Below are 25,821 nucleotides of genomic sequence, written 5' to 3'. Positions count from 1 at the left end.
TTTTGAACTTAGCCATTATTTATCATTCTTTTGATCTAATGTGTTAGCCACACACTTAGTCTGTCAGTACACCCACATCGCTTCCTTATATCTTGCCTGTTTTGCTTCCACCCTTGTGACGTCTCCCTGGCTGGGCTGCAGTTCCTTGGGTGTCGATTCAATATCTCAGACAACTGGCCTTTCTTCAAGCATAATTCTTGATGGTTGATATTGGTGGCATAGTCAACCCCAAGGGGCATTATGGGTGAGCCCAATTTTATTCTGAACCAATGGTCAAATATGTGCACTTCAAGCAGGGCAGCACCCACCTTTTCACTCTCCCAAACCCAAGGGCACTAGGGCCAATTTTAGCACCCTTTCCTGCTGTTCCATCTTAGATCAATTAACGCGACACAAACCAGGGTTTAAACCCGTGTTTATCGTTCAGTGCTTTGCTGGGTAACTTTCAGGATCCTTAAAGGGGGCGTGAGCAGAGCTCTGCTCCTGGATGGATCGGCCCCTGAGGGGACTTGACAGGGTGGTTGCTGAAAGGATGTTTCCCATTTTGGGAGAGAATAGAACTAGAGGTCACAGTTTAAAAATAAGGGGTCTCCCACTTATGAAGGAGATGCAGAGTCATTTTTTACTCAGAGGGTCGTGAGTCTTTGGAATTTTCTTCCCTGGGGATCGGTGGAGGCAAGGCCATTGAATATTTTTAAGGCAGAGGTAGGTAGATTCTTGACTAAGAAGGGAGTCAAAGGTTATTGAGGGCAGGCGGATTGTGGAGCTGAGGCCACAATCAGATCAGCCATGATCTTATTGAATGGCAGAGCAGGCTTGAGGAGCAGAATGGCCTACTGGTGCTCCTAATTCACATCTTTGTATGTATGTTTATATGGCTAATGCCTCATGGTAGGAGAGTGCAGGCAGGAGTGTCCCGCCCCACATAAGAGCAGAGAAACTCCCTACAAAGCTATAAAATTAGTCAGCAGGTTCAGTAGGCCACCTGCACACGTGCAAGATGTGGCTTTGCAGCAGACTGGAGTAACCTGTTGCAGTGTCACAGAGCACTTGCTTTTAGAGATCTTTAGTGTCAGATTGGTGCCTGGTTGTGGGACTGGAGGAGGATTAGTGTTGGGGGGGTTGCAGTTGGATGTTGAAACACTTCCTGGAATTTGAGTGATTGTTTTTTTTAATCAGGCTACCCTTTTTTCTGAAAGAACGTGCCTTAGATCACCTGGTCGAACAAGTAAAGGATGTTCTTCCAAAGCCAGTCAGCTCCACAACTCAACCAGTAAAAACCAGTTAGCTGGGGTGGGGTTTCCAAATGTTCACCAGGACATTGCAGTGAATGGTAGCGAAGTTAGTGATAGACCAGGACTTTTGTCCGACAAGGTTGCTTTTTCTTTTCGTCAATTTTATTTGCTTTATTAGATTAATGGAATTAATAATGTTTTCATTTGAACCTTTTATGAAATTCCAATTTGAATAATAGACCTTATGAAATAGCTTTGTTTGGCCTGGCAAGTGCATATCCAAAACCCCTACTAAAACACTCCTACGCCACTGATACCTAATACTCAAATGATAGTTTAATTGCACCCTCGGATATCTGGACTGAATTGCATCATGAGCAAAAGGCACTTTTGCGCTTTACTGTTAAACAGAGGTGACACTGTACAGAGATACTGGAGGAGCCATAAGGGAAGAAGGTAGGCAATTAGTAACTTTAAACCTCTTTGTTGGCATAAGCCTGCCTTTAGGTTTGAACAAAATGTAACCTAATTGACATTCATCAATGTATTTAATTGCCCTTGATACCTTCATAAAGTAAAAGCTTACACCAGTCTCTTTTTAAACCTTTTACTGAGTGATTCGCAAGCTCACAAAAGCTTTGCAAGAAAGCGGATTGGGAGGAAAACTTGTTTCCAAGAAAGCTCTCTTCCAAGAGAGCATCTCCTCTCCCTGAATAGCTGGTGCGTGTTCCCCTCTCACTGATTCTATTGCTGTTCTTGACATTTCCGCCAGTGATTCCTGCCAGCTGTTGCCAATGCCCTTTGTCCTAGATTCTTGGTTATCCACCAACTTTCATTGTCCGCTGGAGTCACCTTACACTCGATCCCTCTCCAAATCTTCTGTCAGCTTGATAATAACTCACTTAAAATTGGAAAAACTTTACTGATGCCATTTATTTCAAACAGGTTAGTGCCAGCATTCAAATGATGTTGATTAGGAAATTGAGGCCACTGTGTAAAGAGAGGATATTGAAAAGGCTGCGCTACTCTGTCTGGATATCCTGCTCTCCCAGCTATTCTTGTTGCTAAGCAACAGTGTCGATAAATTGGAGCACGGAAAATGGAGTTCCACTGTGTCAACTTTGGAGAGGGCACTAAAGAAGCAAGGGCATATCTTATGTATGAAAGGGTTAAGCCAGAAAGGGGGGAGGTCAGGAGAGGGTCATGGGAGTTTACAAAACTTTAAATCGTACATAAATCAGGCAAAGCAGAATGCTTCAAATTAAGCTAGGGACCCAGGACCAGAGTGCAAAGTAATTAAATTAGTTTCAAATGGTTTGAAAGCAGCTTTAGGAAGAGGATTCAATTGTTTGGAACAATCTGCCAAGTCGGGGACTGAAAGCAGATACCTATGGGACATTCTGTGTGAGGTTACATCCTATATCAGGAGAATTATGTTGCTGGAAGTGGCGAGCTTTGATGAGTGAAGTGGTCTTTTCATTTCTTTGATGTCCTTTATATTCTTCTGACCATTTTATAATAAATTACAATTGAACAAGATATTAAGAATAGTTGTTTGGTAGTACAGAACTTGAGTATTGCTGAAAAAGAGACATGTCGAAGATTTTCAGCTTGCACTCATCAGGACACTTCACAAGAATACCAATATCAGGGGAAAACAACAATTTGTACTCTATGTGAAAAGAGTGCTGATTGGTTGACAAGTGGACTTGGTAGAGGTGTTGCCATGGAGAATGCACCAGTGATGGTGACTGACAGTTAATTGCCAAGCATTGTTTGAAATTTACACCAAGCAACTTGACCCTGATTAGTCAAGGCATTGCCCTGAAGAATGAATCAGAGAATAACTGTCACTTATTTTGTTTAGCTGAAACAGGTGCAATGTGTGTACATGATCTTTCTGTCTGCAAAGAACAGGACCCTGTATTCTTGCAAAATATCCTAATGACTGCAAGATGAAAAGCTTTGAAATGTCTCTTTTTTTTCAGCAATAATAAAGACTATTACCCAGCTTAAAATGAGGGGTCTCCCATATGAGGAAGAATTTAGTCTCTCAGAGGGTCGTTAGTCTTTGGAATTCTCTTCCACAGAGAGCAGTGGAGGCTGGGTCATTGAATATATTCAAAACTTAGACAGATTTTGCATCAACAAGGGTTTTAAGGATTATAGAGGACAGACAGGAAAGTGGAGTTAAGGCCACAATCAGATCAGTCATGATCTTATCAAATGGCGGAGCAGGCTCGATGGGCCGAATGGCCTACCCCTACTCCTATTTCTTATGATCTTATATTCATATACATTAAAAACAAGAGAAAATATATTGCCATGCTTAGAATGTCTGTGATGTTACAGTTGACTATTGATAGAATTAAGAATGGCAATGTCTGTGCTGTGGACAGTGTTAAAAAGGACCTTTAACCTCTTAAACCTTTAAAACTGCGTTAAGCAACAGTGAAGGACTGATTCACCAATCTGGGCAAAGTGAACAGCACAGGGGGAGTGTTTGTCAAGAAGCCACAGATCAGCAGCTGACATATTTCTGTTTATTTAAAGTAATGGACAAGAAAAGGACCAAAATTTTCCAACCAGTACTTGCGAGGTTAGTAGCCAAACTCTTTATATGTTCTGATGATACTACTTTGTCCACAATTTGACATTTACCAGTTTTAATACACAGGTGAATGCCTCCATTAAAATTATGGATAAATTAATATCATGCAGTCAAACCCCTGTCCCAATATCACAATAGACAGGTTAACGGGTTCATCAGAGCTACGTATGTCATTGAGTGTATCACAGTAGTTCTGGATAATTTTTATTTCATCATTCTTCAAGATGTGGGTTTCGTTGGCAATACTGGCTTTTATTCCCATCCATAGTTGTTCTTGAGTATTAAAGTAGGGAAGTTTTACTGCATATGGACAGAGCCTTAGTGAGACCACATCTGGAATACTGTACACAGTTTGATCTCCTAATTCGAAAAAAAAGTTATAACTGCATTAGAACAGTACAGAGAAGGTTCACTCGACTTATTCTTGAGATGAGGGGCTTATCTTATGAAGAAAGGTTGGGCAGGTTGGGCCTATACCCATTGGAGTTTAGAGAATGAGAAGTGATCTTACTGAAACATATAAAATCCTGAGGGGACTTGATGGGGTAGATACTGGGAGGACGTTTCCCCTTGTGGGAGAGACTAGAACCAGGGGACACGATTTAAGAATAAGAGGTCTCCCGTTTAAGACGGAGATGAGGAGAAGTTTTTTTCTCTCAGAGAGTCATTAGTCTGTGGAATTCTCTTTCCCAGGAAGCAGTGGAGGCTGGGTCATTGAATTTATTCAAGGTAGAGTTAGACAGATTTTTGATAGATCAGGGAGTCAAGGGTTATGGGGGGGCAGAAGGCAAAGTGGAGTTGAGACCACAACCTGATCAGTCATGATCTGCTGGCAGAGCAGGCTTGAAGGGCTGAATGGCCTACTCCTGGTCTAAGTCCTATGTTCCTAAAGTGGTGGTGGACCACCTTCTTGAGTTTCTGTAATGAACGTACTCCCACTCTGCTGTGAGGTAAATTGTACCAGGTGTTTGACCCAGAAACACTGAAGGAACATGATATATGTTCAGGTGAGGGTGGTGTGTGCCTTGGAGGGAATCTTGAAGGTGATCGTGTTTCCGAGCAGCTCCTCCTCTTGTCCGTTCAGGTGATAGAGATCGCAGATTTTAAAGATGCAGCTGAGGAAACAGTGAAGCCTTGTTGCAGCGCATTCTATAGATAGTACACACTGCAGCCACAGTACATTGATGTTTAAGCTAGTGGGTGGAATGCTGATCAAGTAGACTTCCTTGTCTTGGATGGTGTTGAGCTTCTTAAGTATTGTTGCAGCCGCAGCCATCGAGGTAAGTGGAGAGTACTCGACAACATTCCTGACTTGGGTTTTGTGGGTGAGTATTTGAGGAAGGGAGCAGAATACCCAGCCTCTGACCTGCTCTGGTAGCCACCGCATTTAAGTTTTAGTTCCATTTCTGGCCATTGGCGACCTCTGGGATGTTGATGTTGAGCGACGAAGCAATGTTGATGTCACTGAATGTCAAGAAGAAGTGTTTAGACTTGCTGGCACTTGGTGGGAAGCTGTTTGCCGCTTAACAGCCCAGGCCTGAATGTTGTTCCAGTCGTGCTGCACGTGGACCTTCCTGCGTCGCAACTGAGGTGTTGCCAGTGGAACGGAACACTGCGCAATCATCAGCAAACGGCCCCACTACCAATCTTATGATTGAGGGAAGGTCATTGATGAAGGCGGGCCTACGATACAGCTGTGAGGAACTTCTGCAGGAATGTTGTGGAGCTGAGATGATTGGCCAGCAACAACCACAACTATCATCCTTTGCGCTAGGCAAGAGTCTGACCACGAGAGAGTTTTCCCTATGATTCCCGTTGACTTCATTTTCCGAGTATGCTTCGATGCCACATTCGGTCAGATGCTACCTTACAGTCCTCTCACCTCATCTCTGAAGTTCAGCTCTTATGTCCTTGATTATACTAAGGCTGTAATGAGGTACAGCTGAATGATGCTCAATTTAGGTTCCACAAGTAGCTTATTGGTGAGGAAATGTGACTTGATAGCATTGTTGGAGTCTTCTTTCGTCACTTTGCTGATAGTTGGAAGTAGGCACATTCATTGGGCTGGATTTGTCCTATGTTTTATTTGAAGAAAAATAGCTTTAACTCGAAACAAACAGTTTTTACTGTAAAATATCACAAGTTCTAATAGGTATGGTAAGTTCTCAGGAGGGATTTCTTATTCAGATGACCCATGTGAGGAGCAGTCTGCAGTTCCTGATTTGCTGTCTATTAGTGTGAATGAATAGCAAATCGGAGACCGAACGCCTGCGATTTCACAACTACCACTTCCTGCGATCACCCTTTTTTAGGCAGTCGTCCCTTGTTACCTTGATGTAACCTTTGTACAGAAATGTAAAAAAAAAGCATTTAAAAGTGGGAAGAAGTTATGGTGTCATCGCTGCAATGTTGTCCATACCTGTTTCAGTGACTAAACTTGTAACAGTGTGGCATTATTAACTGGGTGCTGATGCTATTCTTGATTATTGTAAGTTATGTCAGGCTAAGTGTTGGCAGACAGCACCCAGCCAAGTCCAGCACATTCTTGTGTTTCTGTCAGACAAGCTGACCTTTGTGTTTCAAGTGCAAAGATCAAATCAGTTCTGGTTTTGACTGTTTTACTCAGCAGTGTTAGTCACTGCTTCATACAGGAAACATTTCCTGAAAAGCCTTGCTCATATGTTTAACTTTTCACGTTTATACTAAAAGCAGGACAGATTTAAACTGCCAATGATATTGTCCAAAAGAAACAATATATAATACACATTTCTCAATTGCTTTGGACAAAAGTCACTCATGACCGAAAGTTGGGTTCAGTAAATGCAATCAGCGAAGGATTTAAGGGAACTCTTTCCCCACTGCATGTTCCTGGTGCATAGCCTTGATCCCCTGACATGTCAGGAAATTGTGGGGAATGCATTTGTGATTCCTCAGTGTGTGTTGCTGATGGATAAGGCTCCATCTCATAAGCACGGATTTGGAAAATGGTCTTTAAAATCATTCTTTGAACTTTTTAAATTACATCCTGAGATTAATGAATAAAAACCCCTTTCAACTCTATTGGTGAGTGATCAAGTCATTCTTTGGTCTGAGTTATATGGCAGGATCTGATGGATTCTTTTGCTGCATCACATCATTTGGAGAAAATTAGTGTCCATTTAAATCTGTTGTTGGACTGCACTGAGACTGTTCCCCACAAGACCCTTACTGTAAACAATACTTAACATTGTAGTTCAAAAGCTGCAATCTTGTTAAACTGTGGGATTACCATTCTTCAGTCACAAAAGTATTACTTGATAAAGGGGAGATGGTGGCATAATGGTCTTGTCACTGACCTAGTAATCCAGAGGCCCAGGCAAATGCCTTGGGGATGAGTTCAAATCCTACCACAGCAGCTGGTGGAATTTAAATTCAATTAATAAATCTGGACTATTAAATTAGTATCTGTAATATCAGCAACTGTTGTAAAAAAACCCATCTGGTTTACTAATGTCCTTTAAGGAAGGAAATCTGCCATCCTTACCTGGTCTGGCCTACATATGACCCCAGATCCGCAGCAAATGTGGTTGATTCTTAACTGCTCTCTGAAATGGCTGAGCAAGCCACTCAGTTCAAGGACAATGTTGGCCTTGCCAGTGATGCCCACATCCCACAAAAGAATAATGAAAAAAAAGGAAGTTGCTAAATTCACTGCCCGGTGAACTACTGAACAACATGTGCCAGCAAGATCCAGTTTTGATCTGTCGTAAGAGTTAATATGCCAGGTTGTTCTTTAATGACCAGTTGCTTTATTGATATTGACTGACAAAACTAGTCTAATCCCTGACCCCCTTCCTGTCCCAACCCACCACAGCGGATTAGTGTGCTTATTAATTGAGCGTACACATGAAGCATGACCACCCAGATGGCTGTTACTATTTGTGGAACCGTACCAAAGCATGAACCAAGAAAATGTTGGAGAAAATTATCAGAGAAGACAACTCTATGTTGTGGCATACCAGTTATTGTCCATCAATTCTTTGAACGAGCCCTCCTTGGTTGACTAGCTGGTGCAGTGGGGATTGTACACTGACCTTTCTTCTCTGAGGCTCAAGTCAAATGGAGCCCAGACTAGTGGGATTCAACTCTTTGCCATCTGGTAGTTGTAAAGGTCCTACTTTGAATGAGTTTGACTATGTCTCAGCAAGATTCCTTGTGGCCCTCTTACTACAGAACAAAATTACCTGAGATGCCACACAATTTGACACCAGAATGGCAATTTTACACAGAGACCTCAAGAGAGGCTGATGTGGGATGCTCATCTATCTTATGAGTAAACTATATTGTTGAGATGGGAGATTAGAGAGCTTTCCTCTGATCCTAGCTTAGCTACAGTGAGCTTGGGAGTGCTTGCTGATGACAAAAATCGATAAGGTATCCAATTCCAGAGTACTGACCTTTCCCTCCTCATTGAGTGTAAAATGACTACATTTCCCCCAAAAAGCCATGCATTCCTCAGAAGGTTCCATGAGGTGTGAACTTCTGTTATCACTGCATAAATATTCTGCTTCTGTCCTCTTGAGAAGTGAGGCACATGATGGTCAGAAACTGAAAACAGAACTGATTTTTCAATCTGTGTTTCCTCAACAGTTTGAGTACAACTTTGAGCAGGAGAAACAGCTGCGGACGGAACTAGAAAGGGGAAGACGGAAGCTTGAAGGAGACCTCAAAATGACCATTGACAGCCTGAATGAAATGGAGAAACTGAAGGTTGACCTGGAAGAAGTCATCAAGAAGTGAGTGTTTTCTTATTTTGTTTCTGAATGATGAATTTAAATAGCTCTTGAATTAATGTATGCGGGCTGTTAATTAGATTGGTTTATGAGCTGTGCTGAATTGGATTGTGCATTTATCAAACTCTGCTGCTCCATTATGTTGAATTTTGCTAGCCACTAGACCAATCATGTAGCTCAAACCTGTGAAACATCTTGCCTCTATTTGCCATCCCTCCAATCCTCAGGGCTTTAAACTCCCAGCTTGATACAACTTTCTACTATTTCTTTCCACCTCTTTTTAACCTTGGTGAAGCCTTGCACTAAGAGTTGGCCTGTCTCCTAAGCTTTTCAATTTAGAAAAGTGTTAAATGTAGGGGTTGGAAGGTGATGTTGAAGAAATCTTGATGAGTTGCTGCAAGACACTTCAGTCATGGTGCACTGGTGGTGAGGGGAGGGTGGATGCGTTAAATGACGAATGGGCTACCATCTGAAATATAAATTTATAAAATGCACCTGGAGGTTGAGACTGTAGTGTTCTTGTCTTTTAAATTGTTTATGGCTGCCCACCTCTCCATAATCACAAAATAAATCAATGTGAATGAGGGCTATCAATCTGATGAAAGGAAACCCATGGAAGGTCCTAACTCAGAAGCTGCCTGGTAAATGGATAGGGTTGCACTTTATTTTCTTTGATGTAATTTTCCATTCTAGAAGTTTCCCCTTATGAAAACTATCTTGTTTATATTTAGTGCAAATGAAGTCCAAGCCAGCGTTGCTGTTCATTTCAGTCCGTTAGGCCTTTTTTGGCCATAAAAGTTGAGTGCTTCTCTTGCTGTGATTTGTCCTTTGAAAGCTTAGTAATTGCCTATAACTAGAAGCAGTTCTGGGTGGTCTGATATTCAGGGGTTTCACAGTATTGCCATTTTTTTCCTAAGGAAACTTGTTATGTAACTGATAAAAAAAAAAATCAAGATATGAGCACAAATGAATGCAGGAAGTGCTGAAGCAGGTTAGTGCAAATAGCACACTAAACTTCTGAGACTTTTTGACTACATTCATCCCTCAGAGAATCCGCCTCATGGTATTTTATTCTGAAACTCATGGAAAGCAGATAAGAAGCTTAAACTTGTGAATGTAATGGGACACCTTTAACGCTTCAGTCTATATCAACATCTTCTTCGTCCTCTTGAGTTCTCTGCAAGAAGGCAGATGCAACCTACAACACCAAAGCTTCCTCCATGGGTAGGTCAAGGAGGGTCCGGAGTCCACCCCAGCTGAAATAGGGATCCAACCCTGTGCTGTTGGCACCTAACTGACCTACACCCTCCACCTAGCCAACTGAGTAAAACCATGCACACCACCCCCCCCCCCCCTGCCCCCGCCCCCGGCAAGGAGTCGGAGTTGCTAAGCTATGGCAACATATACTTTTACATGTATGTTGTAGCCTGGAGTTATGAGTAATGATGGTAGAGGCCCCAATTTCATTCCATAACATGGCTGAGATTTCTCCTACTCTTTGTGCCTGCTATGAGTACACTTTGGAAGGATTTACAGGTTGATACAAGTTGGGAGGCTCTCCAATGCACTACAAGGCTTCCTTTATATCAAAAATCCCTGATATAACGAATAAGTAGAATTGATAGATAATGAATACCAGTGTGCCAAAAAACCATGCAAGTGGAATTGTTACGTATAAGGATGAGATAAAACTGAAACCCCTGCCCCCTTCCCTTACTGTCCATAGTCGATGTGTTTTGAAAAGGAAGAGATCTGTGTATCTTAACCCCTGAGTGTATGAATAATTTGAAAAATCAGCAGCAAGCTTTTCATGGGTTTAAAGAAAGAGGGGTAATTATTCACCCATTCATCCTGAAAATATAATGCTAAATCTCTCTCTCCCTCACACACACGGAAATACAGTTAAGGAGAATAGTGCATTTTTACAAGTTATAAACAAACGAATAGTTCATAATACGCATGATTAGCTTGTCTTGGAAAACACATGGTGCAGGCCTGGTGATAAAGAAGTTTTTCACTCCTGAAGTGTGGTTAGATGAATTCAGTAGTCAAAGTCATATACCAGAAGCGTTGTAAGATTCTGTTGAAGAGAAGGACTTTCTGCAGGTCACGAAGATAGTTACTTGCAGTCTTGTTACCAGGAAGTTGTTTTGCTATATTGGTAGACTTGAAAAGGATCAGACTTGAAGACCTTACATGTTACCAGTCTTCAGTTCTTAAGGCTTAATGTTGCTGCCCTTTCTGCTGTGGGTGGTGTTTCTGTCGTTGTTATGTGGTGCAGACAGCAGTTAAGGATTTAAAAAGGGAGACCAACATGGCTGCCTTACTATGTGTTTTCTCACAGTCCACTTTTCCAAATATGGCATTGGGCTTCAGTTGATTAGCCACAACCTGAGCTACTGTTTGCAGACGTTCATCCTGGGATTTGAAGCAATCGTTGTCTTGATTTCAGAATTACCCATTCAAGTCAGGAATATGTTTTCAATGGTCTCAGGATATGTAAATTGACACTCCTCGATCTGAAATGCGTCCTTTTGTTCTTTTGAGACAGTGTGACAGTTTTTGAATCCACAGACCAAGAGTCAGGTGACCCTTGGTGGCCATCTTGTGCAGCCCATCAGTGTACATTTTAAAAAGAAAAGTCAGTTCCAGAAGATTCCACACTGGGTACAGTTTATGTTTTAAAAGTCATGAATGTGACATAGGGATGCTTTCAGGAATAATGAAACAGCAAAGCTTACTAGTGGCAAAGAAGATTTATCTAGAGTGGATCAGCCTGTTGAAGTGTAACAGTTGATGGGACTTGAGTTCATTCCCCCTGCACCCTGGACTGATCTGTCTTTGAAGAGCACTGAGGGAGGTTTGGGCTATTCCAACAGTGGACCACATTTCTGTCGACTTGAGAAACAGCTACTTAGGCGGAAATGTAGTGGATGATCAACCCTTAGAGCTTTGCTGTTGAGTTGTCTCTTTTGGAGCGATGAAAAGACCACTGGTAAGACAATTCCTTGAGTTTTCAGTTGGGCTTGCAATTAGCCAGGTCATGTGTTGGAAGTCCGTTCAGAATCAGCTCAGTCTGCTAAGACCTACAGCATGATTTACCTGGAAAGCTGACCATTACAGGTAGCATTCAGTCAACCAGAGTAGTCCTGAGTGGGGATCGTCCCAACTCCAATATAAACAATAGAAATCTGAGGGGAAAAAAAACAGCTAAGTAAAGTATTTAACCGATATGAATTTTTTTAAAAGTTAGAAAAGTGGAGGAGGGTATTATAAGTAGAATTTAAACCTTTAAAGGTTTAAGATTACAGTGAGCTTTGGGCATACATAAGAATGCAAAGCAAAAGAAGGAACTGTTACATAGATAAGGATGGGTAAGGCGTTGGAAATTTTAAAATGAAAGGGGGAGAATTTAAAATTTAAGGTGACTGTGAGCCAGTGTAGATCTTTAAGGACAGGGCAACATGGGTGCAGGGATAGGATCTGGGCAGCAAAGTTTTGAATGAGCTGAAGTTTACAGAGGATGGCAAGCTTGTCAGGATATCATTGGAGTAACTCAGTCTGATTGTGAAGAAAATGTGAATGAAGCTTTTGATGGCAAATGATACTGAGGTAGTCCCAGTGGCAGACCACGTAATGGAGATGTACGTGAGTTCAGAAGCTCAGCCTGGGGTTGAATAGAACTTAGAGACTACAAACAGTTCGGTTCAGCGTGAGGCAATGGCTGGGGAGGAGGATAAAGTCAGTGGCAAGGGTACAGAGTTTGTGAAAGGAGCTGAGACAATTAATGCCCGTTTAAGGGCCTCACTCTGCTGCCACTGTGGGCAGGTGGGGAGGGCTCAGCATGTGGGGAGCATGAAGTGCAAACCCATGTGGGGTTGCTTCTGAGCTCCCAAGTGAGGTCCCTCGTTCAAAGGCACTCAGTGTTTGATCGAGAGACCCGGTATCGGGAAGCGGAGGGCCTGATGAGGGCCAATCCCTGCCCTTCCTGCCAGTACCACCTCCCAATCCTCCCCTGCGACCCTCCACACTGCGACTCCCCCTCCCCTGTCTGCCTCCGCTCCCCCCACCGCCATCACTCATCTGTGGCCTGGGATCCGGCGACGACCCTAGTCCTCGGGTGGGTGTAGTACCGGTAGCAGCCAGTGCCTCACTGGTGGCACTGTCATTTGATTGACCGGCAGCCCTCAGCAGATGGGACTTCCACCCCAGGGTCCTTGATCTCAGGGAAGCCTGCTGTCCAGTTAAATGCCTGAGTGGCATAAATCCGGCTGGCCTTCCCTAAAAGAGGTAATGTGGGGCTCCTGCCGTCACCTCCATCAAATCCAGCCCAATGACTTCCAAATGTTTATTAGAGAAACGTAACTCCAACTGACCATCCAAGATTGAGTGATGGACAAATATCCTGACAGGGAGTTGACAGTTAATGGAGAGGCTGGGTGTCATCAGTATTTGTGGAATGATAACTTCATGCTGATGTATGGTGTCACCGTGGGGCAGCAAATAAATGTGAAAGTTGAAAGTGTCAAAGATGTATACTTCTTAGAACTTTTGAGATGATGGTGCAGGGTTGAGAAGAGAAATCATTGATAAAACTGCTCCAGCAAGTGAGGGCAGTCTCACCAAACTGGACGCCAGAGGAGGGGTATTGGAGAAGGACAGCATTGTCAACTGGGTCAAAGGCAAGGAGAATGAGGAAAAATAATGGGCTGTAGTCATGCTCATTGAAAATATTGTTTGGATTTCAAATATTACAGAAATAAAGTTATAACATTGGGGTTAGGTTCAAAATGATGGTGTAACTAAAATTTAAACTGGCCAACCCAAATTTCTGGAACTCTATGTGCTATCATCAGTCTGAAAGCTAATGGTGACAGTTTCTAATAATGAAACAAAACTGGTAATAAAATGTGTTGATTCCATGTACAATACTTATGTAACACACATTGGACTTAGTAGAATGTTTGCAAAAATTCACACTATATGGTTTTAAAAAATCATCTATTATGCAGAAAGAATATTCTCCTATTTGCTAGTTAGTTGTCAGTGGAATCTTCCATATTGTAGTATTTTCAGATTGTGAGACTCTGTGAAAAGCTGATGGATCTGAAATGTCCTTTCCTTTTGACTTCTGTAACTGTAAGAAGCCACTTGTACAATTTCAGACATTGTAAACAAGTATTCAATCTCCAAGATTACCTCATTTCTTAAATTTCAACATATCGAATGTCAAATGCAGTGGTAAAATTGGAACACTGTCAACGTGTTACTTCATTGGCCCATGCGTCACATTTATTGCTCCATCAGTGGCCTCTCCCCCTTAAAGGTTTAGCTCTGGTAAATGCATCTTCATCTTTAAGGAGTGAACACTCTCAGATTCCTTGATGAATGAAGATATGATTGCCAGATGTTTTTGCTTGTGAAAAGCTTGAGGGACTTTGCCTTCCACGTATAATGTGTTTTCTTCTGTTCTAAGGAAGGAGCTGGAGATAAACACAGTGAGCACTAAACTGGAAGATGAACAATCGCTAACTGCTACTCTTCAGAGGAAGATCAAGGAATACCAGGTAAAATCTCCTAACTGGATGCTGAATGATGTTTTCTTCACCCATTTGGATAACTCCCGTAGACTGAAGCGTGGTAACCAGCAGTGAAATGCTAAGGCCAAGAAATTTGACTTCTGTGCAAAATGGGCACAAAGTTGGTGGAGCCTTGGCTCTGTGCAGAAACTCAAGCCAAATTCGACTTTGGACCTCAATTAAATGGTGCCTTTGATCACCAAATGGATGCCCTGCTGTAGCTCATTGGTTGGCGAGGGCGGGATATCAGCCAACCCTTGTACTTAGCTAGCTGGTAAATTGGGCCTGGTAGTGGGAAGGACAGGGAAGAAGTCCCCTGGGTTGCTTCAAACAGCAATGGGTTGGAATTTCTTTCTGTGGCTACAAGAAGGAGTGCACCTGCTTCTCCTGGGCCTACAAAAATAACAACTGCATTTGCTGGGCTGTTTTTTTTTGGAACAGCCTCCAGTGATTCATTTAAGGGTCATTGTTAAGGCCACTCAATGCCAAGTACATCAGGGCCAAGATTGCACTGTGTAGACTCAACTCATTTTAACTGCGTTCTGCATCTGTGATCTAAATAGACAGCGAGAGAACTGAAATGCTTGTGTTTGACATAGTAGCTGAGGTGATATTTGATTTTACAACACCCTATTGTAGGAGAATAATGCACCCTTTATGTTATATTCACTGGTTAATGCAAACATACGGAATTAGTTACATTAAACTGGCCACTTCTAATGTATCAGACAAGCAGACTAATGTGGAAATAGGATGACATTATGCAATGCAGTGTTCCTATAAACTCTTGGAAATAAAGTGCTCCATTGTTATCAAACTCACCTTGAGTTATGGGTGTGGTGAAGTTACCCCAGCATTGTGCCACTTGGCTGGAATATGATCACAGATAAACAGGACTGGAATTTCCTTTTAACCTGCAAATTATTTCCTTTTGAACATATAGTTAATAATGCTGACAAGAAGTTCTTTGATCTTGTACTTCAATGTGAGACTGCAATGCTTCTAAAATGATAAAAACAGGTATAACTGCATATTCTATTAAGTTAATGGCTACTGAGGATCAGGAGTCAAATTTATATTTGAGAAAAAACATTAGAAACATTGAAAGTCATCATCTCTGGTACCCTTGCTTCCCTTTATAGAGTCCAGCCACGTTTTGAATGTCGCTAAGATACTTCCTTTAAGTAACTTGCCTGACAAATTGGGTTAACCATTCCTCTCTCCTTCAGCACGGACGTTCTTCCTAATAATTGATTTAAAATTATTTCTCACTACTTAAGATTTATGCCTATGCATCATGTCTTTGTGTTTTAATTTGAAGTAATATTCTGGTTGACCTTAACTGTGCACATATGTGACATCTGTGAGATCCTCCTTGACCTACTGTATTTTAAACTATGGAAGTTCAATTTCTCTACTGTGTCTGCATAACTCAGCCCTTTATATTTGGGATGGATCTGGTGATTTCAATGATCTTTTACACCTTAGGAAAGCTCAATAAGAACAGCAAAGAAGGAAACAGGTCAAACAGAATTCCAATTAACATGTTTGACATGTTAACATGTCAGTTTAAAACTGATTTAAATTAGCAAGTTACATTAAACTGGATGGTATCAGTTTAGTCTCTGTGTTTGTATTGATTGAGAATAGGCACTGAGGAAGGTAAGCTTTGATGATCTGGGATGGAGAGACGTCAGGAAGAGAATGTGTTCTCACACCGAGAGATCAGAAACGGTGTCGACGAACAGCTCCTAGATGGTTACCAGACAGTTCCTAGTGCAAAGATCTTAATAGCAAAAGAAAGGTCTTGATGGCAGGGCTGCTGCTTTTGCCTGACTGGTTCTCCTGGAGAAGGATGATGAACAAGGCTTTTTAAGTCTGTCTTTTTCTGGACACATCTTCTATTGCAGGCATTCCATTCCCAAGCTGGAAAAGCTCTGAAAATCCCAGGCCGCTGTAAATGGACAGGGACCCAATGTCTTTGGATAACTGGGAATTTCTTGGGGGTGGGGGGGATCTTCCTGATCAGCTGCTATAACTTTGAGAGACTAGCAGAAATCCCATTTCTGCACCTGCCTGAGGTTCCTGCTGATCTTCTGCTGAAGATACAGAAGCCCATCAGAAGAACAGCGAAGGAAATTCCCAGTGCCACCATCTTAAGTTGTGAAGCAGGTTTTCATGTTGGAGTTTATCAGAGGCTTTGTGGAAGTCTAAGCTACTAAAGCAGTGTCCAATTAGAATGTCATTGTTGCAGAAAAGTCCATGAGGTTGATCAGGCAAGATCTGTATCCTCTGAAACTCTATTTACTTCCACTTATTCTTCATAAAGGTGCTCCCAATAATCAATCCAACTATTTTCTAATACTGATGAGTAACCAATGAGTCTCTGGGAGGTTTGTTTTATCTATTTTTATGAGACCACATAGACCACATATCAGATGAACTGTTCCCAATGCAATGGTACTCGTCCTGTATCAATTAACTCCTTAATCATATCTAGCAGCACTTTGTGGTGTGCCTTAGCACTCTCGAGTCTATTGCATCTGTTATTCAGGAATAATTGGTTTTGACCTCTTCCATTCCAACTGCATTGCCCTTGCAAGTGGTATCAAAATTATGAAGTATGTAGTTGAGAGACCAAGCTGCTAGTAATGGATTCTCTAATGAACATTTCAAATAAGTTATCATGTTCTATGTTAATTATATTTAGTTTTCAATGTAGCTTTTCTGCTCAAGAGATTTCAATCCTCCTTGGATAACCCTCTGGCAGTTCTAAAACTGCAAGTGCTCGACATTGACAGCTATACTCATTTTTAGATCCGACTGTCCTTATTTCCTTTTGTTTTTGATGATTCTGAATTCCTTTCTGGCTCCCCTAACCCTTCTCCGTAGAGGCTACGGAGTTGTTTTTCTTACACATTTCTCTTCATCTTGTTGTTTGAAGCTATTTAAATTTCTCTAATCTGTTCTTTGCTAGTGTTTACAATGTATTATCCTGCATGCGGATCAGACTGCCTGTATAAGTATCCATCAGTCCTCAACTGAAGCTTTCTCTCCTATTATCCTGTTGTAGCTTGAAATTGACCCTTTTAAATTTGCATATCAGAATATTGTTTTGTAATATCAGTTTGTGCCTGATCATAGAATCATGCAGCACAGAATAAAGTTCCAAGCATCTATTGCAGACCTTTTTTTTTTAAAAACACACTCTCATTCATAAAAACCCATTTACTACACTTACATTCCTTCAACTACATTATCCCTTATAACAACAAGCATTTCATTTCATAATCCCTTATAAAAACACACATTGGAATTCATAGTCCCATTTCAAAGAGTCCATAACCACTAGGAGCTGTCAATCAAACTGAAACAGCAAGCACCCTACTGTGAGTCCACAACGGTGCATTATCAGTCATGTAACACTAATCCAGTAATGGTAACCCTAAGGCTTATGTCAACAAGCAGAGTACAATAGAAAGCAATCTTTTTTTAAACACTGCAGACAGTATTTCAAAGAGTTTAAAGGCAGGAACTTTAAATGCCTTGACCATTTGGCAGCTCCTCTTGGCAGTTCATGGAGGCACCTCTTAGTTGTTTTTGACATTTCCAATAACCTTCACAGTTCCAATTAATTTATACACTCGTGATGTACATTCATGCCTACTTTTAAGAACCCCAAATGGCACCTTAACTCCCCCAAAGGTGTCCTGGGAGCATGTCCAAAGAGGTACCTTACCTATCCAAAGGGGTGCCCTGGCTATCCATGAAAACACAAATTCAGACCTGTTCCTACACCTCACGCACCAAAATCACACACAAGCGGAGGCAGTTGCCTCCGTGAAATGCGCATGCGCAAATCTTGATCTGGGCCCATTCCCGCCCCCGCGAAAATGGTAGGCACCATGTTCGGGGCGGGACTTCTGGATTCGGGCCTCTTCTGCCATTTTCGCCACAATACAGGGCTCTCTGTCGTGGCAAAAATCCAGGCCTTTGATTAATAAAACGTTACTCCTCCATTTGAAATGTTTGTATAAATGTGGTTTTTTATTTCCTTGTGAAGATTATTTTGAGAACACCACCAAGTATGTGCTTTTGTAACAATTGCATGAAAAGACCACTTTAATCGATAGCCTTTTTTGCCAAAATAACAATTTTATTTTGATGTCTTTTAACATGTTCATTTACATATGGAAGCAAGTGGACTATAACCAGGTTTCCCAAGGAGGCAGTGATGTGAGCAGAGCTGAGATATATTTTCTGTATCCCTTTTTTCTTTTAATGTGTTCCTGAACTCACTCTTTCCCAATCACTCAATGCTTTAAGATGGTGCTGATTCATCAATAGCAATCAAATGGGTGCTGTTTTAAACTAGTGCTTTCTACAGTTGTACTAATAGTAATTTTTAAGCCTTACTAGAAACACATATTTCATTGATACTCAGAACCTAATTGTGTGGTTTTATTCTGGTTGGTCTCTAATTTCCCTCTTAGACTCTGTATAACCCCATGTGTAGTTTTGTCCTCGTGATAAAGTGCAGGATTTGACAAAGCTGGGGGGGAAAAAAAGCAGAGAAAATGTTGTACTGTCTCCATACTGTCCTTCTTGACACAATAGTAGAATTAATAATCCCAGAATACAGTAATTGGGATCAATTTTCATGCCAAGCAAATATTGGGTGGATGTAGGGAGCGAAACAATGACATTCGTGAGAGATCCAAATTATTTTTACATTTGGGCCTCATTTGATAGGGATTGGCAGCCCTACAGCCCTCAGATATCTGCACTGCTCCAATTCTGGCCCCGATTTTAATCACCCCACCTTTAACAGCTGTGCCTTAACTGCTCAAGCCCTAAGCTCTGGAATTCCCTCCCTAAACCTTTCTGCATTTCTTCCTTCATAACAGTGCATTAAACCTATCTCTTTGAGTTAAGCTTTTGGCCACCTGTCCTATTAATCTCCTTAAGTGGCTGGGAATAAAAATGTATTTGGCTGCACTTCAGTGAAGGGCCATGGGATGTTTTGCTATGTTAAAGGCGCTATATAAATGCAAGCTGTTGTTACATTTTGAACAGGAAGTATTCTGTGTCCCACCTGCCTTTAAATTAGCAAACGTTTAATATTAGTTTCTCAGCAAAATTCAAAACCCAAATGAATAACGTTGATATGCATCATTCAGTAAATGTGGAAGTGTGTGGAGAAATCCATGCCATTCACATTCTACATCCAACAGCTAAACTTCAAGCTTCACCTCTGTATCTCTGGCTGATTAATCCATTTGCTGTTGCAGCCTGAACAATCTGCAGTGCGCTCGGTGGGGAGGAGCTGATAACAAGACAGTAACACACAACGCAGGCTTCAAACACTGTCCTTACAGCAAAGGAATGTCCCCATTTGAAAAGATAAGCACTTCAAGCTAAGCTACCCAGAATTATTACAGTGCTGGTGGAGAAAGCTTAACAGACAAGGAGAAGCTGAAAGTCCTCTGTGAAACATAGAAATGTAGAAAATAGGAGCAGGAGTAGGCCATTCGGCCCTTCAAGCCTGCTCTGCCATGCATTATGATCATGGTTGATCATCCAACTCAATAGCCTGCTCCCACGTTCTTCCCATATCCTTTGATCCCTTTCGCCCCAAGAGCTAAATCTAACTCCTTCTTGAAAACATACAATGTTTTGGCCTCAACTATTTTATGTGGTAGTGAATTCCACAGGCTAACCACTCTCTGGGTGAAGAAATTTCTCCTCATCTCAGTCCTAAATGGTCTACCCCGTATCCTCAGACTGTGACCCTTGGTTCTGGACTCCCCACCATCGGGAACATCCTCCCTGCATCTATCTTGTTTAGTCCTGTTAGAATTTTATAGATTTCTATGAGATCCCCCTCATTCTTCTGAACTCCAGCGAATATAATCCTAACCGACTCAATCTCTCCTCATATATCAGTCCCGCCATCCCAGGAATCAGTCTGGTAAACCTTCGCTGCACTCCCTCTATAGCAAGAACATCCTTCCTCAGATAAGGAGACCAAAACTGCACACAGTATTCCAGGTGTGGTCTCGCCAAGGCCCTGTATAATTGCAGCAAGACATCCCTGCTCCTGCCTCGAATCCTCTCGCTATGAAGGCCAACATACCATTTGCCTTCTTTACCACCTGCTGCACCTGCATGCTTACCTTCAGCAACTGGTGTACGAGGACACCCAGGTCTCGTTGCACATTCCCCTCTCTCAATTTATAGCCATTCAGATAATAATCTGCCTTCCTGTTTTTGCTGCCAAAGTGGATAACCTCACATTTATCCACATTATACTGCATCTGCCATGCATTTGCCCACTCACTCAGCTTGTCCAAATCATACTGAAGCATCTCTGCATCCTCCTCACAGCTCACCCTCCTACCCAGCTTTGTGTCATCTGCAAATTTGGAGATATTACATTTAGTTCCCTCATCTAAATCATTAATATATATAGCGAATAGCTGGGGTCCCAGCACTGATCCCTGTGGTACCCCACTAGTCACTGCCTGCCATTCGGGAAAAGACCTGTTTATTCCTATTCTTTGTTTCCTGCCTGCCAACCAGTTTTCTATCCATCTCAATACACTATCCCCAATCCCATGCACTTTAATTTTACACGCTAATCTCTTATGTGGGACTTTGTCGAAAGCCTTCTGAAAGTCCAAATAAACCACATCCACTGGCTCCCCCTCATCAACTCTACTAGTTGCATCCTCGAAAAATTCCAGTAGATTTGTCAAGCATGATTTCCCTTTCGTAAATCCATGCTGACTCTGTCCGATTCTGCCACTGTTTTCCACGTGCTCAGCTATTACATCTTTTATAATGTACTCTAGAATTTTCCCCAGTACCGACGTCAGGCTGACTGGACTATAATTCCCTATTTTCTCTCTACCTCCCTTTTTAAATAGTGGGGTTACATTAGCTACCCTCCAATCTGTAGGAACTGTTCCAGAGTCTATAGAATGTTGGAAGATGACCACCAATGCATCCACTATTTCTAGGGCCACTTCCTTAAGTATTCTGGGATGTAGATTATCAGGCCCTGGGGATTTATCGGCCTTCAATCCCATCAATTTCCCTAACACCATTTCCCTACTAATAGTAATTTCTCTCAGTTCCTCCCTCTCACTAAACCCTGTGTTCCCCAACATTTCTGGTATGTTATTTGTGTCCTCCTTTGTGAAGACAGAACCAAAGTATGTATTTAGTTGATCAGCCATTTCTTTGTTCCCCATTATAAATTCCCCTGTTTCTGACTGTAAGGGACCTACATTTGTCTTCTCCAATCTTTTTCTCTTCACATACCTGTAGAAACTTTTACAGTCAGTTTTTATGTTCCCCACAAGTTTACTCTTGTACTCTATTTTCCCCTTCTTAATCAATCCCTTGGTCCTCCTTTGCTGAATTCTAAACTGCTCCGAGTCCCCAGGTCTGTTGTTTTTTTCTGGCCAATTTGTATGTCTCTTCCTTGGATCTAATACTATCTCTAATTTCCCTTGTAAGCAATGGTCTGGCCGCCTTTCCTGTTTTACTTTTGCGCCAGACAGGAATAAACAATTGTTGCAGTGCACCCATGCGCACTTTGAACGTTTGCCATTGCCTATGCACCGTCATCCCTTTAAGTATTGTTTCCCAATCCATCATAGCCAACTCGCGCCTCATACCATTGGAGTTTCCTTTATTAAGATTCAGGACCCTAGTCTCAGAATCAACTACGTCACTCTCCATCTTGATGAAGAATTCTATCATATTGTGGTCGCTCATCCCCAAGGGGCCTTGCACAACGAGATTGCCAATTATTCCTTTCTCATTACACAATACCCAGTCGAGGATGACCTGTTCTCTAGTTGGTTCCTCAGTGTATTGGTCCAGAAAACCATCCCACATACACTCCAGGAATTCCTCCTCTACGGTATTGTTACTAATTTGATTTGCCCAATCTATATGCAGATTAATGTCACCCATAATTACAGATGTTCCTTTATTGCATGTGTCTCTAATTTCCTGTTTAATGCCATTCCCAACATCACCACTACAGTTTGGGGGTTTATATACAACCCCCACTAATGTTTTTTGCCCCTTAGTGTTTCTCAGCTCTACCCATACAGATTCCACATCATCGGAGCTAATTTCGTTCCTCATTATTGCATTAATTTCCTCTTTAGCCAGCAATGCAACTCCACCGCCTTTTCCTTTTTGTCTGTCCTTCCTAAATACTGAATACCCCTGGATGTTCAGTTCCCATCCCTGGTCACCCTGCAGCCATGTCTCTGTAATCCCGACTATATCATACCTGTTTACACCTATTTGCGCAGTTAATTCATCCACTTTATTGCGAATGCTCCTCGCGTTAAGGCACAAAGCCTTAAGACTTGTCTTTTTAACATTACTTGTCCCGTTCTACTTGTCCCGTTCCCACTATTTTTCACTGAGGGCCTGTTTGATTCTTGCCCTTGATTTCTCTGCTTATCATTTTTCTTATCCCCCTTTCTGTCTTTTGTTCTTGTCCTTGATTCCCCCTCTTCTGACTCCTTGCATAGGTTCCCATCCCCCTGCCGTTTTAGTTTAAACCCTCCCCAACCACTCTAGCAAATATTCCCCGCAGGACAGCAGCCCCAGTCCTGCCCAGGTGTGACCCGTCCAGTTTGTACTGGTCCCACCTCCCCCAGAGCCGGTCCCAATGTCCCAGGAATCTGAAACCCTCCCCCTAACACTATCTCTTCAGCCACTTATTCATCCGATATATCCTGCTATTTCTACTCTGACTAGCACGTGGCACTGGTAGTAATCCTGAGATCACTACCTTTGAGGTCCTACTTTTCAACTTACTTCCTAACCCCCTATATTCTGCTTTTCAGACCTCATCCCTTTTTTTATTTATGTCATTTGTACCAATGTGTACCATGACCACTGGCTGTTCACCCTCCCCCTTCAGAATGTCCTGTAGCCGCTCTGAGACATCCTTGACCCTGGCACCAGGGAGGCAACATACCACCCTGGAGTCTCGTTTGCAACCACAGAAATGCCCATCTATTCCCCTTACAATTGAACCCCCTATAACTATTGCAGTCCCACACTTTTTACCCTTCCCCTGTGCAGCAGAGCCAACCGTGGTGCAACGAATTTGGCTGTTGCTGCTTTCCCCTGAGAGGCCATTCCCCTCAATGCGGTATATCTGTTTTGCCGGGGAATAGCCACAGGAGGTTCCTGCATTGCATGCCTAGTCCTCTTGCTCTGCCTGGTGGTCACCCATTCCCTTCCTGCCTGTGGACTCTTAGCCTGCGGTGTGACCACCTCTCTATATGTGCTATCCACAATACTCTCCGCCTCGCGGATGCTCCACGGTGTCCCTATCCGCCGCTCTTGCTCCAAAACCCAGGCTTCCAGGAGCTGCAGCTGGAGACACTTCCCGCACACATGCTGGCCCCGGGCACTGGAAATGTTCCCGGCTTCCCACATAGAGCAGGAGGAGCACACCACGGCTTTGAGCTCTCCTGCCACGACTTGCCCCTTTAAATTAAATTAAACCTTTTGGAAGATACTTAATATCAATTAATATCAATTACTCTGGGGCCCTTCTTTCCTGCTCCTCGTTGTTACAGAATATAGACCTTACAAATGATGAACCACAAAATAAGACCTTACAAACTATAAGCGATAAAAGAAGTAAATACTTACCCGACCGTACTCACCTGAACGGTTGCTACCTGAACAACACGTACGGTATGACGTATAGGGCCACATGGTAATAGACTCGGAGAACAATCTAGAATGAGCCTGTATGTGAGCAGCACCATGCATGGCAGTAACTGGGATCTGTACATCGTTAACCATTTGGCAATGTGAAGAAATGAAGGCCGTCTTAAACAGCAGCGTGGAAGAACAGCAACTCAAGGAGACGCTGCTGAATTACAGGAAAACTTAAGATGAAGCAAACAAGCTTCACAAAGGAAAGGAAAACCTGTTGAAGAACCTTCACATGTTTCAAGGATCCCTTAGGATAAAGTTTGAACCTTGGGAAAACTACGAAGAGAAGCAGAATGAATTTAGCGTCTCTGCGTAAACTGAAGAACCAGTTGGCAGAGACGACTCAGAAATGTTCCATATTCCCGGAGGAAGCTGAAAGCTCCAAGAAAAAGACAGAATAGCTGAAGAGACCAGCTGAATGATGACAAGGCGGCATCGAGAGGAAAGGCTGTAGAACGTTCCAAGCTCCGAGCGGTTAATGAAGCCATGAGTTGCACAATTACAGAACTGACAAAAGTTAAGACTTCACCGGAGACAGACCTGGCCAAACGTGAAACCAAACTGAAGGATAAGGACGAAGTTCTGTTGCAGACAGAGAAAAAAAAGTCAGAAATAAGATCAGAAAATGTAAATCCCACACTGAAGTACAAGGAATTAGAAGAAGAAAGAGGACTGGATGTCTCAGACGTACTAAGAACCATTGAGCTGAATAAAAGGATTCGTAAGCTTGCAGAATGATCTGAAAATAAAACAGCAAACAAATGTTTGGCTGATATTATGAAACAAATGGAAATGAAGGTTCCATTTGTGAAATATCAATGTCCAACAAGAACATGGCGGACACCATGGTAAAAGAAAATTCGAGTCCATTCTAGGAATGAATAGAGTTCACATTCCCTGGAGAAGGAATGGGACAAACCCACAGTGTCTGAAGAAAGCAGACAGGTTGTTAATAAAGAGAAACGCAACTCGAAGGAGTGCAAAAAGCGAATCAAATGGACAAGACCCAGTACCAGAAACAACAGAGTACTACTACCATTCTTCCAAACGTGACAGACTGAGATGTGGAAGAGCTGTTAAGCCTCAAAACCGTCTGAATTTATAAAGTCAGAGGCTTGGGATTGGGGAGAAGGTATAGCAAGTAAAGCTTGTATTGTAAATAGCTATACTCCATTAGAAGGGAATAAAGTTTTCTTTTGAGAAGAAAAGGGGATGTCATGTGTGCCTGCATGCCATTGTAATGTAAAGGTGCTTGACAAAACAAGGGTTAACGTGGGACTGGAGAATAGCACCGCCCACGGTATGATATATAGAGTCACATGGTAATAGACTCTGAAAACAGTCAAGAAAGAGCCTGCATGGGAGCAGCACCATGTATGGCAGTAACTGGGATCTGTACATTGTTAAGGATTACTATTAAGTGGCTCATTTTTAAACATACAAGACTCAAGATCTCATCAATGAGACACTAAATAAACCCATAACACAACAAATTTTGTATTATTTTTCTCCACTGACAGTACATTGAGGAGGTACAGCAGTGAAGGTCGTCAGTTAAACTCATTGATAGGTGGGTGGGCCAAGAATGAAGGGCAGGAGAGACGATTATGCTATTTGCTTTGGGCTAAGTCAGCCATATTGTTCCCTTTCTTATTTATGAAACTTGGATGTTATATTGTCATATTCTCTGTAAAGAGTTAGGAACGAGAACTAATTGTTATGCGGATGTACGTCCAAGGTGCTACACTTCACTGCTGCATTGCAGTCATGTGCCAAGCCACAATGTATTAGTCCACCAGCCACATAGAGAAATACACTTGATGAAGCTCCAGCATTTTGAGTCTAAAGTGTGATTA

The 25,821-nt window shown here is 42.2% G+C and overlaps 1 protein-coding gene across 8 annotated transcripts in view; it reads left to right on the top strand.

Annotated features, from left to right (window-relative positions):
• The window catches only part of LOC144699643 (putative uncharacterized protein MYH16), a 298,882-nt gene that overhangs the window by 166,118 nt on the left and 106,943 nt on the right, over positions 1 to 25,821 (top strand). For all 8 annotated transcript variants that reach the window (XM_078570735.1, XM_078570736.1, XM_078570734.1 and 5 more), the window contains 2 exons: positions 8,476 to 8,621; positions 14,095 to 14,185. In XM_078570735.1, coding sequence (XP_078426861.1) covers positions 8,476 to 8,621; positions 14,095 to 14,185 — 237 coding nt within the window. The remainder of the gene's footprint in view (positions 1 to 8,475; positions 8,622 to 14,094; positions 14,186 to 25,821) is intronic.

Source organism: Cetorhinus maximus, chromosome 24 (genome assembly GCF_964194155.1).
Source record: "Cetorhinus maximus chromosome 24, sCetMax3.hap1.1, whole genome shotgun sequence".
Lineage (NCBI taxonomy): Eukaryota > Metazoa > Chordata > Chondrichthyes > Lamniformes > Cetorhinidae > Cetorhinus > Cetorhinus maximus.
This window is presented reverse-complemented; position numbering and strand designations above follow the sequence as displayed.